The 21,504-nt window shown below is 40.0% G+C and overlaps 4 protein-coding genes across 4 annotated transcripts; all 4 read left to right on the top strand.

Moving 5' to 3' along the window:
* Window positions 1-3,993: 3,993 nt before the first annotated feature.
* On the top strand, window positions 3,994-5,559 carry LOC140765108 (tetraspanin-2). Its single transcript, XM_073104029.1, has 2 exons — window positions 3,994-4,685; window positions 5,053-5,559. Exons 1-2 carry the CDS (start codon window positions 4,182-4,184, stop codon window positions 5,362-5,364), a joined length of 816 nt encoding a protein of 271 aa, XP_072960130.1. The 5' UTR covers window positions 3,994-4,181; the 3' UTR covers window positions 5,365-5,559.
* A 2,875-nt stretch (window positions 5,560-8,434) lies between these two features.
* LOC140765056 (cytokinin dehydrogenase 6-like) lies at window positions 8,435-10,928 on the top strand. Its single transcript, XM_073103973.1, has 5 exons — window positions 8,435-8,972; window positions 9,063-9,190; window positions 9,306-9,575; window positions 10,112-10,377; window positions 10,628-10,928. Exons 1-5 carry the CDS (start codon window positions 8,435-8,437, stop codon window positions 10,926-10,928), a joined length of 1,503 nt encoding a protein of 500 aa, XP_072960074.1.
* Window positions 10,929-11,387: 459 nt separating this feature from the next.
* On the top strand, window positions 11,388-13,835 carry LOC140765150 (putative pentatricopeptide repeat-containing protein At1g17630). Its single transcript, XM_073104092.1, has one exon. The coding sequence runs from the start codon at window positions 11,440-11,442 to the stop codon at window positions 13,615-13,617; it is 2,178 nt and encodes a 725-aa protein (XP_072960193.1). The 5' UTR covers window positions 11,388-11,439; the 3' UTR covers window positions 13,618-13,835.
* A 266-nt stretch (window positions 13,836-14,101) lies between these two features.
* On the top strand, window positions 14,102-20,375 carry LOC140765151 (DEAD-box ATP-dependent RNA helicase 20). Its single transcript, XM_073104093.1, has 10 exons — window positions 14,102-14,305; window positions 14,383-14,645; window positions 16,037-16,216; window positions 16,336-16,497; window positions 16,827-16,981; window positions 18,394-18,486; window positions 18,576-18,661; window positions 18,741-18,967; window positions 19,065-19,295; window positions 19,861-20,375. The coding sequence occupies exons 1-10, from the start codon at window positions 14,250-14,252 to the stop codon at window positions 19,917-19,919; spliced, it is 1,512 nt and encodes a 503-aa protein (XP_072960194.1). The 5' UTR covers window positions 14,102-14,249; the 3' UTR covers window positions 19,920-20,375.
* The last annotated feature ends 1,129 nt before the right edge of the window (window positions 20,376-21,504 follow it).

The following is a 21,504-nucleotide window of genomic DNA, read 5'->3' as shown; positions in this document are numbered from 1 at the left end:
AGATAAATTTGTAAATTATAATTATTAGATTTATATTCTAATATTCTTATGATATACATTTTTTTAAGTAATTCTATTAATTTATTATACATTATTATTTTGTAACAAAGAAGATAATGGCTACATAGTCCCTAATTAATCAAGATATAATCTAATTATAATTAGGTTTTTATCTATATTTATATTTTATTTATAATAAAAATCTAGCCAATTATAAAAATAAGTAGAAATTCTAAAATCTAATAAATCATCATATTTTACTCGAACGGATTATAATGGGATAAACAACTAACTTTATGTTACTTAAACATTTTCAGACGATCCCGAACCCCTTATTTGAGACCCCGTGGACCTTGCTAGCGATGAGTGTCACTCGGTTACCTGACGGACGTGAGAGATGCGTGGTTTGTATCTTCTGATCAGACGGTGAGTAGTCTTATCCCCTAGATCCCTTTCTCAAATTAGGATATATTGTATATTATGTACATGCATGTTTTGGCCTCCAGCATGATTATATGACTTTATATAGAGATGATTTCAGTCGAGCATATTTTATCATGCACTTGATTAGACTGATCTGGGATATGAGTACATTGGTGATATATAGAGATGATTGGAGATGATTATGCTGTTATGGTTTTATGTCGGGATGATTTCTATCATGAGTATGGATGTGATAGATTAGCATGAGTATGCATGTGTTAGATACATGGTTGGAGTTTGCATTACATCATTTTGCTCTTGATTCCTATTCCACCTAAATTCCGGTTATGCATTGACTTGTTATTGTACTGGATATATGCATATGATTTGTCATTTAAAAAGGAAAGCATTAAATGTGATTGATAGGATAGTTGATAGAAAGCGTGAGGATACCCGAGTGGGCGCGAGGGTTAGGACGCGCTTGGTGGATGATTGATCGCTCGACATGGTCGCGATCCTGTTGGCCTTACGTCCGAGGTCGTTAGTCTGTGTGCGCAGCAGACATTCGGACACATGCCGTTCGCCAGGGCATATGTGACGAGTTATCCTCACGAGATTTCTATCAGCTAGAAGGGTGCCCGGTCTGGATGGATGTTGATACCCTAGCGGATGGCAGGGTATGGTTATATTTGAGATACTCCTTGCGGATGGCAGAGTATGCTCTGAGCCTTCGGGCATGATGTTGAGACCGGGTACCGGGTGTTGACTGTGCACAGTGGTCTAGTATGATGATATTATATCGAGATGTCGGTGATGATCGTGATGTTGAGAAATGCATATGATTTCATTATCATTCGGTTATCTGATTATCGAGTGGTCAATATGCATCATATATGGTTGCATTTGATATCATAGCATAGTCATGATCGGCATGCATCATGTGTCATATTTGAGAGAGAGTTATGATGATAGATGACATGGAGATTTATTTACTCATGGTCGAGGATTATATACTTTTATCAGTTATGACGTGTTATCTACTTTTCATTTATATATTATTGAGGATACATTCATATACTCATTCATGACATGATACTCTTTCTGATTCATATTATCCAGTACATGATTTACTCTCTGTTTGGCATCACTGATTCGGGGTAAGGTCTATTCACTGAGCCTTTTGCTCATGACTCTCTTTATTTCTTTTCTAACCCCCTCAGATATGTGGTACGTGATAGCGACTTGAGAAGATATTTTAGAGCGATGATGAGGTGAGCTATAGATACGAGATGGTATAGATGATAGTTTATATAGAAATCGAGTTGTACCAATATTTGATATTTGTACTCTTTTGTATTAGACAATGATTTGTATAATACAGGTCGAATCATAGTGTACCCTTGTATTAGTTATTTTAGTTGTATCTTGATGGTTTGTTGTGGCCTGTGTGGGTCCTGCCAGATTATGTAGCGGTCTAGTGTATATTATTGTGGACTTTGATATTCATATGTTAACAGGTTTATTTGGTTAAGAGTATGATTTATTTGGTGATGGATTATGTGATCATGGATATGTTAGCAGGTGTTATTTGATGATGTCATGAACGTATGTGCACAGGAGTGTATCTGTGCGTGACGGGCCCCGCCCGATCTGTCGCGTGCGCCGCGCGTGCCGTGTGGGTGCGTGTGCGTGCACGTGCCCATGCCGGGCGGGGGCGTTACAATTTCTCTTGATCTCCTATTATTGCATCTCCCTACATCTGTAGTAGAGTAAAATAAAATAATACAGATAGGGATCGCTAAAAAGCACCGCATCTATATCCAAACAAATATAGATGTCGACGAGTATAAATTATAACTATGAATATGTCTCAGACCTCATCCCACCCAGAGAGGCCTCTCCCATTCAACATGGCAATAAGGCCTATAAGCAGAGGACACCATTAAGAGAGGGAGGGTTTGGCGATGGAACTACTACGCAGCAAGATCGGGCGGAGATGCAGTGAAAGGTCTAATGTTTCTAATAATTTAGAGGGTCTAGATATACTTTAAAAAAGAGTTCAAAAGATGTATATAAAAATATGCAATAATTCCAAGGTCCAGCTAAAATTAGCTCTTTTTTAATAAAACTAAAATCTACGATAACTACCCAAAAGGGAATTTCGGAAGCTTTACTTGATCGATGGGACAAAGATTCCAAATATCATAAAAACATTAAATAATTAAGAGAGTCTTAAGAGAGTAATTTTTTTTTTGATAATAATTCTTAAGAGAGTAATTATCTCTTAATCATATCAAAAGTTCTCGAAATCAATGTATGATTCGCTCCTGGGGAGAAGCAGCAGCCAAGTGCAATAGTCCAGCGTAATAGAGAAACGTGGCGGTGACGCTACAAGACGACATCCGCAAGAGTCAGATTGAGAATCTCTTCACCCACCACAACCAACTCGTCCAATTGGACAGCACAAAACCAATCGATTCGATTCAATTCGATTCGCTACGCCGCTTCAGATTTAGTAATGTTCTTCTATCTCACTATCAAGTGTTAACATCTCGACAGAAATGGATTCAGATTCTGGGTCGGTTTGGACGGGCCGTCGGATGCGCCATATTTGATGGTTCTGGTCGTATCTTATACTTTATATTCTTATTCTAATATAATCGGAGCTGTTGAATATGTGGGACTTATACATTGGCGTACAATTGATGGGTCAACTTAAGATAACAAAAGTTGATTCGACTCGATAATCTAATATGGTATCTTTAATTTTAAAATATATTTGAGTTCAGTCTAATTATATTAGATCATAAATAAATTAATCTATTTAACTTGATTATTAAATGGGTCGTATTCGTATTTATTATCTCAACTCAATTAATTTATTTATGACTCTTGACATAATAACTTATTTATAACCTGACTAACTTGTTTATGATTTGACTAACTCATTTATGAACCAATTGATTCATTTATAATTAGAAAAATCTCTTGTATAACTAATTTACAATCTAAATAAATATATTTATAATTTGAATAATTTATAAAAATTTGAATATCAACCGAAGAGACCTAAGCAAATTAAAATCAAATGCTTTTATCAAGCCAGTCACCCATCACATCCGAGAATAATTCTTTATAAACATCCTCGACCGTCCAGTTTCAAACGTCGAACCCTTCAAATTTAGTTGATTTAAAATTCTAATTTTCCAAATTTACTGTTTGAAATTACTAGGCGATGAGATTTAAAATAATTTGAATGAATTTCGTGATATATAGTAAAATTTAATATTGGGAATCGAATTTGAATGATTAGTTAACTTTTTCAAATCTTCCTTATGAGCTTACCAAAAGATAATCCTACTTGGCAAAAGTGAGAGTTGATTTTCTAAATATGAAAAAGTGAATGAGGGAGGGGGGGCCTTACTCTGCGGCACCCAAAGATTTCACTGACAGCCAATGTACATCTGCCAATTATATAATTGTAAGAAAATCCTGCATTTAGTGCTGCATACGATCGATCACCTCCCTAGATTTATCCCTTTCTTCTTTCTCCCCTGCCTTTACCCAAGGGGAAAGGCGAGAAAAGAAGAAAACTATCGAGTCCGAAACCATAGAATGCACCTATCACTAGTATAGACTGTGAAAAAAATGACGAATAGAACGAAGTTATAATCAAGCGTGCAAAATTCCTTTATCTTATCCTCCAAATTCTTCTCTCCAAAACCTACCTCTCTCTCTCTTTCTCTCCCTCTGCTACCATGGCGGTGAGCAACAACATCACGGCGTTCGTCAACTTCCTCGCACTCCTCTGCTCCGTTCCCATCATCGGGACCGGGATCTGGCTCGCCTCGAAGCAGGACAACGAGTGCCTCCGCCTCGCGCGTTGGCCGGTCGTTATCCTCGGCGTCCTCCTCCTCCTCGTCTCCCTCGCTGGCTTCGTCGGCGCCTACTGGAACCGCCAGGGCCTCCTCGCCTTCTACCTCTTCGCCATGGCCGCCCTCATCGTCCTCCTCCTCATCCTCCTCGTCTTCGCCTTCGTCGTCACCAAGCCGAGCGGCGAGTACGGCGTCCCCGGGCGCGGGTACGCCGAGTACCGCCTCGATGGCTTCTCGGCGTGGCTCCGGCACTACGTGGCGGATCCAGGACACTGGGATCGGATCCGGGTCTGCCTGGGCGAGTCCGACGTCTGCCAGAAGCTGAACCGCGACTCGCCCTACCTCACCGCCGACGAGTTCTTCCTGAGCCCTCTCTCCCCGCTTCAGGTGAGTACGGACGATTCTGATTCCTGACTACCATTACTACACTACAGTACTGCCGCTTTCTCTTCTGGAAGAAAATGGATTTGGGGATGTTTTGGTTATCAATAGGCTCGAATTCTGACTTATTTACGTCGATGCCATTGTAGGTGGGTATAGAACTATAGTTTGTTCTTTCGAAATACATTTTGAGATTACGAATTTTTTCATCTAAAAAAGACCCCAAAGATTTCGGGGTGGAAACACAATAAAACTACAAAACATAGGGTGCAAAATAAACATTTCCCAACTTCCAGGTCCGTTTTGGAGATGGACACTTACCAAGTCCTAATCAATCGTAGGAATTAAATTTATGTACTCAAAATACGTGCAGACGGGTTGCTGCAAACCGCCGACCGCATGCGGGTACGGGTACGTGAACCCGACAGTGTGGGTGAATCCGAGCAACCCGGGCGCAGATCCGGACTGCTCGTTGTGGAGCAACGACCAGAGCCAGCTCTGCTACAACTGCAATTCGTGCAAGGCCGGGATGCTCGGCAACCTCCGGGAGGAGTGGAGGAAGGCCAACGTGGCCCTCATCGTAGCCGCCGTCGCCCTAATCTTCGTCTACGTCATCGGATGCAGCGCGCTCAAGAACGCGCAGACCGAGGATCTCTTCCGGCGATACAAGCAGGGATACATCTGAGACCAATATATAGTACTACTGCTGCTACTTTAGAGAAGAAATGCCTATTTGTGCTGCTCTCGCTCTCTCTCTCGCTCTCGCCCTCGCTCTTTTCTGGGTTATGGTTTTGTTCTCTTTTGGTTGGAGATTCTTAGATGTGGAGTTTGTATAATATGTCCCTGGAGTTTGCATTATATATAAGGTTTTGATGCTTAACCTCGGCCGCCAATTGATCCTGATCCTTTGTAGTATGAATAATTAGGGCTAACTACACCTAACAATTGCCCATTTTCACACACATTCCCTATTTATTTTGGGACACTCTCCTGAAAAACATGAATTAATAACTTATTATTCACTCTCTTTTTTCCCTCTAAAATAAGAGTAAAGCTTCTAAATTTGATCACTAAAAAAAAGATATCCCAGATATTTTATATAATTAAGGAGTTCAATATTTATAAAAAATAATTAAATAAGAGAGTTTTTATACAGGGGAAATTAATAGCTCGAATGGGTCGAGGTGGAACTATCACTGAGAATTAGTTTATATGTCTTGTTGGTTGGCAGGTGAGGGTTCATTCTGGGGTCTACTCTCAATGATATTCTAAGCTTTCAGGGTCCAATGCCAGCCTAGACTTCGTCACCATGTTTTGTTACGAGATGATGGCGAGGCGTGCGCTTTTACTTTCTTTAATAGAATGATTATTGTTGCCCTCTTCTATGGTACTTAAACTCCTGTAAGAAAAGCAAAGTAGTATACTCGTGCACGACTTACTACACTTCACCACAAGAGACTTGTTGTGATTAACGCCAAATGAGCAAAAGGTAGCGAAAGTAATTCTATTACCTCACAAATAAATCTAATTGAAATAGTGATAGATTATGATAAACTAAATATTAGCAAAGTTAATATCAATACCAAATGTGAAATTCATAATCAAGATGCTAGATGTAGATATCTTATAATACCTAAGCTAATCAGAAATTAAGAACTCTAAGTATATGGAAACTACAAAGATGAAAAGAGAGAGATAAGATTTACGTGGTCCGATAAGGAGTGGCAAAATTTGACCCGATCTGATAATCCGACTCTTAATCGGGTTTGAGTATAATATAATCGGGTTCGGGTCGTAAACCGGTCAACCCGCCTAACCCATTTAATAAATGGATCGTGTTCGGGTTTACACAACTGACCCATTTTGACTTGTTTGACCCCTTTAAGTATACGAGTCAGGTCGGGTCAACCCGCTAACCCATTTATATATATATATATAAACCCTAACCTAATCATTTATCTCAAATCTCAATCTCTCCACTTTCTCTTCTCCAGCCACCTCAGCATTTCAAAAGAATTTTTGTTTGCCTCGTCCCTCTCTCCAGCTGCAACCTTCTACCGCTATGCCTGCCGCCTCCCGCATTTTCGCCTGCCGTCTCCACTCTCCGCCTACCGTTGCGTCTTCACTCCCCGTTTTTCTGCCTACCGCGGTGCATCCATCCCCATCTTCGCCTACCATCGCCTCTCCATCTGGCCGCATCGACCTCCTTTGACCTCTCCCGTCTTGTCTTCCTAGGCAGATCCGGAGCTCGTCGCCATGGGAGCCATCTCCTGGAACCTTGCCTTCGCCATTGCTGCTTCGCCAACTCTAGCAATGCCTCTCTCGCCGAAAGCTACTAAGTAAATTTGAATTTATTTTTACTAAATAGTTCTCGCAATATTGTAAATCTAATAGATTTGTGTAAATGTGTGATATTTTTTGTTAAATAGGTGTTGTCATGTAAATGGGTAAAATGGATGTAAACTAGTTAAACGGATTGTATAGATAGGTTAAACGGGTCATCAGGTTAAATGGGTTGAATAGAAAATATAACATGTATTAAATGGGTTAAATGGGTCGTGTCGAGTTAAACGAGTTGTATAGAAAATATAATTTGTTTATTAAACGGGTTAAACGGATCGCGTTGTGTTACCTATTTAATAAACGAGTCATGTTCGTGTTTAGAAAAATTAACTTGTTTATTAAACGGGTTGTGTTTGTGTTAGTACTATTTTGACCCGACCCGAACCCGGCTAGCCCGATCCGATTGCCACCCCTATATGCGGTAATGTGCTTATATCCATGAGTGGTACAAATCTTCAATCTACTAATCCAAATTCAAGTAGAGATGCAAATACAAAAAAAAAAAATCCCTTCCAATATCTCCCAATATAATTTTGGAAAGAAATATTGAAATCATATTTGGTTCTAACTTGAGAAGGGTGTTTGTTGGAAAGAAATATTGAAATCAGATTTGGTTCCAACTTGAGGAGGAGTATTGGAAAGAGATATCAAAATCAGATTTTATTACTATTATTATTGATTTGGTTAATTTGTTTGTTATTTACTTTGTTTGTATATAGCAACACTATCATAATCTGTTGGATAGACAAGTTTAATTATAGGAGAGATTGTTGTAATCTCCTCATATTTATGCACTTGATTCATCTTAGTAAAATACATAATTCCCTCATTCTAATCTTTTTACATATAATAGTGGCTATTTCTTTCAAATTTTTCTCTTGCCTTATAACCCTAAAGCCCAAATTTATTTATTTATAAGATTGACTCGAAGCTCAAGAAGACCTACGCATTCGCATGGTCGTGGAATGCCAATAAAAACACATGAGGATGTTCGAACACCTGTAGGCCTGTTCAAACGCCGGCAATGTGTAATTATTCTAGGATTTTTACATTCGAACGCCCCCAAGACTATTCAAATTTTCCGGCACATTGAGCCAGGAACGCTAATTTACAACAAAGCTGTTCGATTGGTGCCAATTTTCAGTAGACATGTCTATCTCCTCGTAGTGTATATCAATCTGAAGTTTAAACAGATACACGTAAGACATCCGGATATCCATGCTCCTCGTAATTAAGCATATCTCTCCATTAAATTCATGGCTGTATGCACGCATACATTTAGATAAACCCTATCCGTCATTATGTTCAGCACATCCATCGTAATTAATGGCCAGTGCAATGTAGCCTCCTATAAGTATAACACCATTCACCACCACCCTCTTCACGCATTTTCAGTGCCACCTTTGCTCACCATGTCTAATTCCCTACCATCAGATGTGTTCCCTCTTGGCATCGCCACTAAGATCTTATTCGACGATAATGCCATCACCGCCGTCTCCTCGGATTTCGGCGGTATCATCGTAGGGCGACGGCCGTTAGGCGTGTTCTGCCCCTCGTCCGAGGATGACATTGTCCAACTAGTACGGTCGGCGTACGAGTCACCGAAGCCCTTCAGTATCACTGCCAGGGGTCGTGGCCACTCCGACAGTGGCCAATCAGTTAGCACCGGCGGCATCACCATAGATATGCGGTCCTTAGCCGCCGGCACCCAGAGAATAAGGATTAGGGTGTCATCGGAGAATGGTTATTCTCCTTACGTGGACGTTGGCGCTGAGCAATTATGGTCCGAAGTGATGCTTGAGACATTGAAGAATGGCCTCAGCCCGCGGACTTTGCTCGACTACATGGACTTGACTGTGGGTGGCACACTCTCTGTAGGTGGGCTCAGTGGTCAGGCCTTCAGGTATGGACCTCAGGTCCAAAATGTCCATGAGTTGGACGTGATTACAGGTGCATATTAATTTTTATTGAATACTCCATATTCATGCATTATTATCCACTCGTAAACTGTTAGAATTAACCTTAGTTATTTGAATTCAGGGAAAGGAGAGCTAGTGACTTGCTCAAAGAAGCACAACTCAGACCTCTTCTTTGCTGCTCTTGGAGGTCTTGGGCAGTTTGGAATCATCACTAGGGCTAGAATCGCTTTGCAACCAGCCCCAACAAAGGTAATGAATGACAGACTGTATACTACCTGCATGCATGGTAAATATATATATATATCTGGCTGATATCAATATTTCTTACTGTTTTAAATGAAACCACGTCCTATAAATCCTGCAGGTGAAATGGGTCGGATTGGTCTACACGGACTTTGAGGCCTTCGCCGGAGACGAGGAGTACTTGATAACTTTAGATGGGACCACAGGAAAGAAGAAAGGATTCAACTACATCGAAGGATTCGTCTTTCTTGATCACAACCAAGTAAGCTCCCCTTTCTTCTCCGACGAGGAGGTGGCCAAGATCAGCGCTGTCACGTCCGAGCACGGTGGCGCCTATTTCATTGAAGGTGCCATTTATTACAGTGATGACACTGCATTTACTATAGATCAGGTAAGAAAGTAGAAATTTTAGATGACAAAAAGTGAATTTTCTTTTTAGGTTATATATATATATATATATATATATATATTCTCAATTTATTGCAGGAATATGTACCTGAGTCTCCAAAACTTTAAAAGAAATAAGTTGAACCGTCTTTGCTTTAAAAGTGATTCACTATCAAAGCCAATGTTTATATGGGTACTGTTTTCTTAGAGTTCTCTTTTTTATATGCTTTAATTGGAATAATCATAAATTTTCACCATCTCTTAAAAAAGAGAAGAAGCCGACTCGTTTGGCTCAGAGATAAATTTAATTATTGAACTTAAAATCCTATCTAGTATTTGACTCGTTTGGCTTATAAATCAAGCTCCTTCAAAGCTTAGCTCAAATAGCTTGAATCAAACTAACTAACTTTTGGATCAAAAATGGTCAGAGTACCTATGAATTAGTAATCAATTTTCAACTGTTATATTTGAATATATACGAAGGTCAAGATCTCAATTTTCAGTCTCTGTGATATCAAAGGAAGTTGGTCAAATTGGCAGGAAGTAGAGTCCATACTTGAAGGTCTACATTACACCAAGGGATTCAAGTTCATCCGTGAGCTCTCCTACACTGGGTTCGTCGACCGGGTCCGGTGCGAGGAGGAGAAGCTTCGAAGATTTGGCCTTTGGGATATCCCTCACCCATGGCTCAACCTGCTTGTGCCCAAGTCCAGGATCCATGACTTCCATGAAGGTGTCTTCAAGGGAGTCTTCAAGCAAGGCAACACCATGGGTGTTATCTTGATCTACCCATTAGGCAAGAACAAGTAAGTTACGACTATCTCCTGAAGAACGTAAGCTTATTCTTCAAGTGCAATATTGTGTTATTGGGTCATAAGTTAGTTGAATAATATATAATTATTCTTTTTCCTTTCATGACCTATATATATGTGATGGATAAAACTATACAAATAGTCTAAAAAATTAGGGAATCGAGGCACTTGTCTAAATTGAAAATAGATAGATAAGATAAAATGATTCAATAATTTGATCTTAATTGTGTTTGATGATAATTAGGTGGGATGAGAGGATGTCTTTGGTTTTTCCAGAAGAGGAAGTGTTCTACAAGATCGGATTGCTATTGTCGTCGTTCCCGGTGAACTTGGGGTGTGTGCTGAGACAGAGAGATGAAGTACTTAGATTCTGTGAGAAGAATAAGATTGAAGCGAAGCAGTACTTGCCTCATTATAAGAAGATTGAGGATTGGATGAAGCATTTCGGATCCAAATGGGATCGGTTTGTAGAGATGAAGAAGAAGTATGATCCAAAGGCTATATTGGCTCCTGGGCAATGTATATTTTCTTCTCCTCTCGTCTAACATAATTGAGGCCTTGTGACCCATTAAGCTTTTTGATTGTGGAGAAACTATGAGATGATCATATATATATATATAAATAAGTTACACGAATCACAAATAAATAAATTATTAATCGCACAATCTATTAAAATTCATATAAATTATTTAAATTATAAACGATTAATTATCATAAATATGTCATTGTGCCGTAAACGAGTTTGGTTAATCGTAAATTGTTAAACATGTCGGTGTAATAAATACGAATGCAATTCGCTTTTGTGACGCAATTATAATTAAATTAAACTTAATTTTATGTAAAATTATATTACTATGTAGAGTTATAGGGTTGGATTAACTTTTGCTATCATGTAAAAGTAAACCCATGTCACATAAAAAAATTGAGGTAAAACCGTTGAGAAGAAGAATTTAATCATTTATACCCCTGCCGCTTTTAACATATTTTGAGGTACATACAGACCATTTCCCGTTTAATAGGAAACTCTACAGCAATCGAACGGCAAATGAGACCCATATGCTCCCAATCTCTCTCTCCTCCTCTCGCAGTTACTTTCCTATAACTTCCCAACTCTCCTATCTCCTTCGCTTCTCCTCTCTCTCCTCCACCTCCCATTCCCTCTCGCCTAACGTCCGACACCTCGCCTGCACTGCCCTCGACCTTCTCCTTCAACGATGCGCTACCCCTCGCGAAGCCAAGCAACTTCACGCCCACCTCCTCCTCTCCTCCTCTCGCGTCTCCGCCTTCCTCTCCTCCCATCTGATCTCCGCCTACGCCCGTCTCGGTCAACTCTCCGACGCTGTCGCGGTCTTCCTCGCCAGCGCCGACCACCACCGTGACTCCTCCCTCCTTTGGAATTCCATTCTCCGCGCTCACATTGCCCATGGCCGTGAGAAAGATACCATCTTGCTCTATTCCCAGATGCGGGCTGTTGGCTCTCTCCCTGATTGCTTCACTTTTCCTCTCGTCTTAAGGGCTTGTGCCGCTCTTGGTGTCTTTAAACTGTGTGCTTCTGTACACGGTCATGCTGTTTCCATGGGTTTGCAATGCCATCTCCATGTAGGCAACGAATTGGTCTTGATGTATGGCCAATTTGGTCGGATGGGAATCGCCCGGAAAATGTTTGACGCAATGCCAGTGAAAAATGTAATGTCTTGGAACACCTTGCTCTCTGGGTATTCGATGAATTGCGATTCTGAAGCTGCCAATGAAGTTTTCCGGCGGATGGAAGATGCTGGGACGGAGGCAAATCCGGTGACATGGACAACATTGTTGTCGGTGCATGCACGATGCCGGAGGCATGAGGAGGTTGTCGATTTGTTTTGTGAGATGAGGGCAAGGGGAGTGAAAGGCACTGCAGAAGCCATGGCAGTGGTTTTGTCGGTTTGCCCTTATATTGGTGGCGCAGCATTGGATAAGGGGACGGAAATACATGGATATGGTGTCAGGTGTGGCTTTGAGCAGTATCCCTTTGTGAGGAATTCATTGATATGCATGTATGGGAAGCTTGGGAATAGGGAAGAGGCCGAGAGGCTGTTTACGCAGGCTAAGGTCAAGGATTTGGTATGCTGGAATGCATTGATTTCGACCTATGCTGCTGCTGGGTTGTGTGACAAAGCTTACGAGATCTTTGCTCTAATGGAGGAAGCAAAGGATGTGTCTCCCAATGTAGTGAGTTGGAGTGCAGTTATCGGCGCATTTGCGTCAAATGAGATGATAGAGTGGGCTCTGGAGCTCTTCAGGCGAATGCAGCAATCTCGGCTTTCGCCCAATTCTGTCACAGTCGCCACTGTTCTATCAGCTTGTGCAGAGTTATCAGCACTGAAGCTTGGTAGGGAGATCCATGGACATACAATTAGAGGCGCCATGGATCGCAACTTGTTGGTTGCAAATGGGCTTCTCAACATGTATGCAAAGAGTGGAAGCCTCCGTGATGGGCGCTTAGTGTTTGATCAAATAGATGACAAAGATCTTATCTCATGGAATTCTATGATCGCTGGGTATGGGATGCATGGATTATGTGACGAAGCTCTTGCCACTTTCGACGACATGGTTAGAGTCGGTTATGAGCCCGATGAGGTTACATTCATTGCCATGTTGTCCGCCTGCAGTCATGCCGGCCGTGTTGCTGATGGTCGTCAGTTGTTCGATCAGATGATTGAGAAGTACAAGATTTCGCCGTCCATGGAGCATTATGCTTGCATGGTGGACCTTCTTGGACGCGCAGGATTGCTAAGGGAAGCGGCGGAGCTCATAGAGAAGATGCCAATGAAGCCAAACCTTTGTGTTCAGGGAGCCTTGCTGAACTCTTGCAGAATACACGGGAATGCGGCATTCGCAGAGGATACTGCAGCTAGAGTTTTGGGGATGGAAGGGGAGAGCACTGGGAGTTACATGCTGCTGTCAAACACCTATGCTGCTTGTGGAAGGTGGGAGGACTCGGCAAGAGTAAGAGTTATGACCAAGGTGAGAAGTTTGAAGAAGAATCCTGGGCAAAGCTGGATTGAGGTAAGGAATAAGGTGCATGTCTTCTCAGCAGCAAGTATATTACCTCGTGGTGCAGAGGGCATTTATGTAGTTCTTGAGGATTTGTATCTACAAATGGAGGCAGAGAATTACGCCATAGAAGAGTTGCTTGAGTTGCATTGTGACTGTGTAACTGAAGAAGAACAGGCAGTGGGTCCCGTGCGATGATGTTATTCTATCGAACCATGTATAAGAAAGACCATTGGTATAAGGTGGCCGACTGGGCGGCAAACCGGGGGAAGCGGGGACTGGGGGCAGTTCGGCTGGGGCCGACGGACCCTCTCCCTGTGGAACTCTGTAACCTTATATTGGAGGAGGCGTTTATTCCTGCTGTAACGTAGGCCAGCCTAATCTAGCCAGTTTATCAAAAAAAAAAAAAAAAGAAGACCATTGGTCCTACGGTGCAACAAATTTCTCTAATTTTTTATTTTCTTTTGAAAAAAGAAAAGAAAAGAAAAGATTATGGTACCAATCTAAACTAATCAAACCCAACAAAGCTCGAGTCTGAATCTAAATCTCTGTGACCAATTACACATGACATGCGTTTGTCCTAACTCGAACTAGACTGGACTCAGATCCATTCGCTGACCCCAATCCTCGTCAATCTTAGACCAATCTAGCCTTCACTAATAAATCACCATCATCCTTCACCTTTCGTTCTCCTTCTCTCTCCTCCTGCTTCCAAAACCCTTGTTTCCCTCTTCTTCGCTTCGTCTGTTCTCTGTCTCACCTCCTCTTCTTCCTCGAATCCGAGCCCGGCAAGGACGAAGACAGGCTTCTAAAGCGGATACAATCCAACCATGAGCCGCTACGATAGCCGCGCAGGCGACCCCGGCTCCTACCGTGAACGGAGAAGGTGAATCTAGACCCTAAAACTACCCTTAGCCCTAGAGGAAGAAGACGTTCTGAATTAGTTCTATCTGGTTGTTTCAGTGATGGGGGATTTAGCGGCGGTGCTTCGAGCTACGGGAGGGGATTCGAGTCGTCGAGCAAGAGGGAAACGGTGGCCAGCGGCGGAGGCGCCGCAGAATTGGACGGGCTGAACCACTTCGACAAGAATTTCTACGTGGAGTCGCCGTCCGTGGCGGCGATGACGGAGGCCGACGTGGTGGCATACCGCCGGAAGAGGGAGATCACGGTCGAGGGCCGGGATGTCCCAAAACCCGTGAAAGAATTTCGCGATGTTGGCTTTCCAGGTCTTTCTTCCTCTCTCTCTCTCTCTCATACTTGTGTTTCTAACTTGTCAACTGAATCATTTGGAGATTGGGTTTGGATCATTGTTCCATTGTCGAGCATGATTTGTATTAGAGGGAGTGCTTAAATTGATCCTGAAGAATTGCATCCAAGAACCTGCAGTGCAATTGTAGCTTGTTTGGATGAAGATGAAGTTATAGTCATTTACTTTTTTAAAAAAATTAACTACTATTAGTTTTAGTGCCCTAGAAACATATTTTTCATTATCAGAGTAATATCCTTCTTCAATGATGATAGCTATGGACCATTTTGGTTAAATTCTTAGCAGATGCAAAATAGGAACAATTCCAGTTTACTAATGTGAAACGAATATGGAATGGAATCCAAGACCTTAATAAGTTTATATTGCTAAATGGAAACATTGATACCATTTTAGAATGAACCTTCACGGGTCATATAGGAATTAGCCACCTTTAGATATCTGACAATCAATTTGTAATGTTATCTTCATTTCGATGCATGATTTTACTTCAGTTCCATTCCTTATGCTAGTCTTAGCTTACTCACTTGAAAACTTTTAGATTCCAATGTATGTTTTTGCCATTCTAGACTCATCAAGTACAATTAAAGGTGAATCTAATGCTCTTCTTTTGGTTTTAGTGGCATATGTCTTTTATAAATTTTTTATCGTTGCGAGAGAGGGTTGGGAGGGGAGGGTTCAGCAATAAATCTTATGTTACAATGTGCTCGTTCCTAAAACCATATGTTATGTGCACACCTCTCATATCTGTTTATATTGGTGTCTGGATTAGTTTATCCCCCTTTTAATATTCATTCTTGATTCTTTTGGTATAGAAAATGAAGATTTCTGTTAGGATTTTGACCTTTCGAGTTCTGCCTAAATTTGGTTTCTTCATTATATTCTATTTGTACAGATATTGTCCTAAATTTGGAACAATGATCTTGAATTTGTCATTTATTTTTATTTTTATTTTCCTTTCTTTTAACTTGCATATATAGGGAAGAAGGAAGAGGAGGAATAGTATGCCTTTGTGAACATAAGCATCTGCTTTTTTTTCTTTTCAATATTACAGTTTTTTCTGTGTCCTAGTAATTTATATTTAGTTTTTGTTTCTTTTATTCTGCATCTATAGAAAAACGAAGGGAAGAGAAAAAGGACTTCAGTGTGCTTTTGTGAATAAAAACATCTTATTTATTTCTTTTTTAATACTACAGCTATACTTTTCAATGAAATCATGATTATCCAAAAAAAAACCTTGTAAATCTATCTTGACCATCATGTGGTTTTACCTTGCATCATGTGCATGCCAAATGGATTGCTAGATCGTGTGCACGATGGTATAATTTCATAATAGTATCTTCAATTTTGCAGAGTATGTTTTGCAAGAAATTGCGAAAGCTGGCTTTGTTGAGCCGACTCCTATTCAAGCACAAGGTTGGCCAATGGCTTTAAAGGGTCGTGATCTTATTGGCATTGCTGAAACAGGATCAGGAAAAACACTTGCCTATTTGCTGCCTGCTATTGTTCATGTTAATGCTCAGCCAATTTTAGGTATTAAAATAATCATAATATGCTCCTTGTCTTCACTAACTTCTTCACTAACTTCTTCTAAAATTTGACTATAACGAGTTTTGTGTTAATGATATTTGTTTCCCTTGTTTCTTATTAAGGTCCCGGTGATGGTCCCATCGTTTTAGTATTGGCTCCTACACGAGAGCTTGCTGTTCAGATACAGCAAGAGGCAACTAAATTTGGGGCTTCTTCTAAGCTAAAGAACACATGCATATATGGTGGGGTTCCAAAGGGACCGCAAGTTCGAGATCTCCAGAAAGGTGGGTAATATTGATGCTATAGTATATTAAGTTGCATAGCAAATTATACTTTATTGAGGACCTATCAATGGCCGTGTCATCATATCTTGGCAAATTTTCCAAAGGAGGTGGCTGGAACAATTGCTGAAGGAATTACAAAATAAGAAGAAGAGTTCAAATTCCGATTCTTTTTTTTTTAATTGTTCCTCTGCTTACTGTTTGCTCTTGATCAGTACTAAAGATAAAAAGGATTATGATTCTGACTCTAATGGATGAGATTAGGCTTGTTTCACTTGCTTGCTGTCGAAAAGTTTGATAATGATACTTATAGTTTTTAATTTGTATTTTAGGTGTTGAAATAGTTATTGCTACACCTGGCCGATTGATTGATATGTTAGAGTCACACCATACAAACTTAAGGAGGGTAACATATCTCGTTTTGGACGAGGCAGACCGTATGCTGGACATGGGTTTTGAGCCTCAGATCAGGAAAATAGTTTCCCAGGTATATTGGTTACTTTATATTTTTTTGAACATTCTATCCCTTCTCGTTTTATGCATGGTTCTAACAGTTCTGTTTATTTGAGCATTCCTAGGTATCACCATTTCACAATCTCACATATTGGGCTTAAGCAAGAACAAGCAGAACTTTTTTGTGTTATTTTGTTTATTTTTCGTTTATTTTTCTCAAATTAATACTTCTCATGCAGTCATGCTTAGTGCTCTTGTTTTTAAAAATATAGATAACATATTCTTGATACTTCTTTTGTGATGGCATGTGGATGTACGATTGTACGCCTTACCCCCATATCGAGATTGCAAAGTAGAAAATCTCACAAATGATGCTGAAAAATGTAGGCCACTCAGTTATGGTCCAATTAGATTATGCTAGTTGAAGATCACAACATGGTAGATTAAGTTTGAAGAGCTAGTCTAAAAATGCTATAGGCTAATTTATTATATATGTGATAAAAAGATTAAACAGGCACCAAATAGTATATTTTAACATAAAGCGGCAAAAGAATAGAGTCAATAGACTATATCAAACTAAACTTGAATCATACTTTAATACGGAAAGATTCATTTTATCATTTTTTTTTCTTTAGTGCAACACATAAATCTGGTTCTGGTGTCCCTTATTTGTTAAGGTGATTGAATGGACAAGATGGGTAAATGGGTACGACTACCTATTCATATAGAGAGTAGAGACTTGTTTTCCATTATTGTACACACTTCAATTGATGCTGTAAAATAAGACACTACAATTACAACTTCTGTTTGGTCTTTTAGCTCTATACTAACTTTGTCTTCTCTAAGCCTTTTCCCTTCAATATGCTATCACCTATGAATCACTATTATAAAGTGGGATAACTCCTTCTGTATATTTTCATGATATGGTGCCAGAGTCCTTGCAAAGGGTAAATTTAACATGGTTGGTAGCTAGGTATGTTGGCATATATTTGCGAAATGTTGTCTTTTATTGTCTTATATATTTATCGTAACTTCGTAAGTCATAACACTCAGAAGTTAAGTTTATATCTTGTAATAAGTTTTTGAGTATAAGAAAATATCACATAGATCACATAAGAAGTAGAAGAAACAAAACTGAGGATGGAGTAAGAAAAAGTAGCTATAGGTTTGACTTGTATTATCTTCAAGAAGAAAGATAAATTGAAGCATTTTTTTCACAAGCGAGCATCGAGCAATGGCCTCCTGACAATGGTCATCTATTTTGCCTCAATTTGTTTAGGTGAAGTGTCAGATATGACTTTCTGCATTGCAGTTCACCTTGTGTTTTCAGAAATACTGGAGACAGAACATATATTCCTTTCACTATTGTTTGATATACTTAATGATTTTGCTACATTTTGAAAGTAAAATGAATAAATGTGCTATAATCTGTCTTTTTCATTGTAGATTCGTCCGGATCGTCAAACTCTATACTGGAGTGCCACTTGGCCTAAGGAAGTTGAGCAGCTTGCAAGGCAGTTCCTGTACAACCCATACAAGGTAAATGGCTAAGCAAGGTTTTCAGGTGCGTTCGTTGCATAATATCATCTTTACCACATCTGACAGATCAGACATCTGACATGAGACAGGTGGTCATTGGTTCTATAGACCTGAAAGCTAATCATGCTATTCATCAGCGAGTAGAGATTGTATCCGAAAGTCAGAAATATAACAAGTAAGGTGTCCTTTATATGGGTGATTTTGCTGGGCAATGCTTAAGCACCATGTAAACTCACATTTCTTGTTTATGTCAGATTGGTCAAACTGCTGGAGGACATAATGGATGGAAGCCGCATTTTAATATTCATGGATACCAAGAAGGGGTGTGACCAGATAACAAGACAACTGAGAACAGATGGTTGGCCTGCTTTGTCAATTCATGGTGATAAAAGCCAAGCTGAGAGGGATTGGGTCCTATCTGAGTTTAAATCTGGGAAGAGTCCTATTATGACTGCTACTGATGTTGCTGCTCGTGGTTTGGGTACGTGTGCTGCAGAAGACATCTAATCTTTAATGCTCTTTTACATTAGGAGTATTTCACAGTTACTAACCGTGTTTTTTTTTTCTTCTGGAAATAGATGTGAAGGATGTAAAATATGTAATCAACTATGACTTTCCCGGATCATTAGAGGACTATGTTCATCGCATCGGTCGAACTGGCAGAGCTGGAGCGAAAGGAACAGCATATACGTTTTTCACAGCCGCTAATGCCAGATTTGCTAAGGATCTAATTAATATATTGGAAGAAGCTGGGCAGAAAGTCAGTCCTGAACTAGCTGCAATGGGTCGTGGTCCCCCTCCCCCATCAGGTCTGTATTCCTGATATTATAATTTTGCTAGTTTGTTCATTCCCACCTTACAAGATGCAATAAAAAGGCTTATGAAGATCTCATTGCTGTTAAATATCACGATGTGACATAATTATCCAGTGCTGATCTCTTGATCATTGACCTAGTACCTGAATGGTGCAGTACTTAGCGAAAATCAAATAAATGTTTCTTTGCTACCTTACACTGTTGAGCATCATGGTCTAGACATCTTTCTATATTTAGTAGATATTTTGCCTTGTGTGGCCTATTATGTCTGACTGTCTGTTTGATTGGTGAAGTCTGAGATGCTTTTTGTCTAATAGATCTTCTCTTTGAATCTAATTTGATCTGATATTGGCATCTTGGGTCTGGTATATCCTGGCTGTTGTTACATGTTACATTAGAAAAAAATATGAAAGAATAAGTTCAGCAATTTTTTCTTTAGCTGCTCCAAATCTAAACCCAAGTTGGATCGTAGTAAGTATTTTCTTTTAAAACCAACAAATGGACTCTGTCTCAATACCAATGTTTTCTAAGAGTAAGATATTGATTTCATTCTTCGCAGGTCATGGGGGTTTTCGTGATCGTAATAGGGGCTTTGGTGGTGGCCGCTCATGGAGCTAATATGTAGCAACTGGCATAATCGAAGATCAGATCCTTGTTTCTAGGCCATGTATTGCTTGCTTCCTTGCAGATGCTCTGCCTAGTTTGCGTCTTGCTAATTTGAGCCTATAACACCATTAACAAGCAGCTGATCTAGGCAGTAAGCTTTGTAAGATGTAGCACACATGCGAGCTTTTAGTGAAGGATTTATAAAGGTTAATCTTGATGTTAGGGTTATAATTTGAAATCCGTCCTATTTTTTTCTAGATATAGAGCAACTTAAACCTATTCCATGGATACCTATGACAGAAGAGTGTACCTCTCTCTTTGGTATCCCTTCACAACCTTCTGAGTGAAGCAGCTATTCCCCCAAATTGTAGTGTGCATGTAATCATTATTAAACGGTGGGGTAATTTAACACCGGCTTCACTTTCGGCTTTAACAAGGTGTTAATATGATCAGGTTTTTATTGTGCTCCTTTTTATCTGGATGATGGGTAGCTTTGTTTTAAATCGTGGACTACCTTTTTTGGGGCTTGCAGACCAATTTGACTCTGGAGGTGCTGAGTCTGAACTGGGGGACCTTTTTGCAGATATTGTACTATTCAATCATTCTTGGGGCCCTGGTTTCTTATGATTGGTTCAGGTTCTTCATATCGTATCCTAGTTGTCGTTGATATATGAATATCTGATCTGGTATTAACTTTGGTTGTTTGCTTGGCATTGTCATTTAGAATTAGACGTGGTGCCTGAGGCGAGCCAAATCTTATGTTTTTTTTTTTCTATTTTTGAGAGAGAGAGAGAAAAATGAGATGAGCTGAATCTTCTGTTAGCAAGGCCCGGAGAGAAGTAACTCTTAATTAGTTTACTTCCCAGGTTTTGTACTGGATGTGAAAACGTGAAGCATAATACCTGGCGTTGATCGAAAGGTGCCTTTATCTTGAATGAGATGTGCACTTTACGTCAACTTTTTGGATCACAGGGAGATGATAGCTTTGACTTGATCTCAGAAGTGGAGTGTTCTCATCTTCGGTAGGAACCTACCTACCAATTATGAAATCTTTAGGAAAGTATTCTTATCACATTCTTTTCATATAATTCTTCATTGGCACGAGAGAGGAAGCCATGATCCAGCATCTAACTCATCTTCCATACCTAGCAAGTATTTCTACAAACAGGGGGTGCCTTATGTGAGAATTTCCAAAAGATAACACTAGCATACATAAAAAAACATAATGTTTGCATGGACCAACTACAAGATATAGGATTGCCATAGGGAGGAGGGTCTGGACCAAAACTCCACACATCTTAGTGCAGGCCACCACTAGATCACAGAAGGGTACTAAATATCCCTCTCTTTTGTTGAGAGGAAGTTTTGGGCAATGTAAGGGTCCAACCCTCCACTTAAAACTGAGCTCTGATCTCTCCTTCCCTTTTCAAAAGAGTGGGTCTACAAGACTGCAAATATTGCAGTACTGCACCTAGTGGTTGAGGAGCACATCTATGTTGCCATAGTTGGTATATGGTCTCAGTCACTGGTCTTTTTAAAACTTGTCTTCTCCAATAGAAGATCTTTTCAAAAGTTAATTAAAAGAAAAACAAACACC

This window comes from Typha angustifolia, chromosome 8, assembly GCF_048772165.1.
Source record: "Typha angustifolia cultivar Huaian chromosome 8, ASM4877216v1, whole genome shotgun sequence".
In the NCBI taxonomy this organism is placed as follows: Eukaryota; Viridiplantae; Streptophyta; class Magnoliopsida; order Poales; family Typhaceae; genus Typha; species Typha angustifolia.
This window is presented reverse-complemented; position numbering and strand designations above follow the sequence as displayed.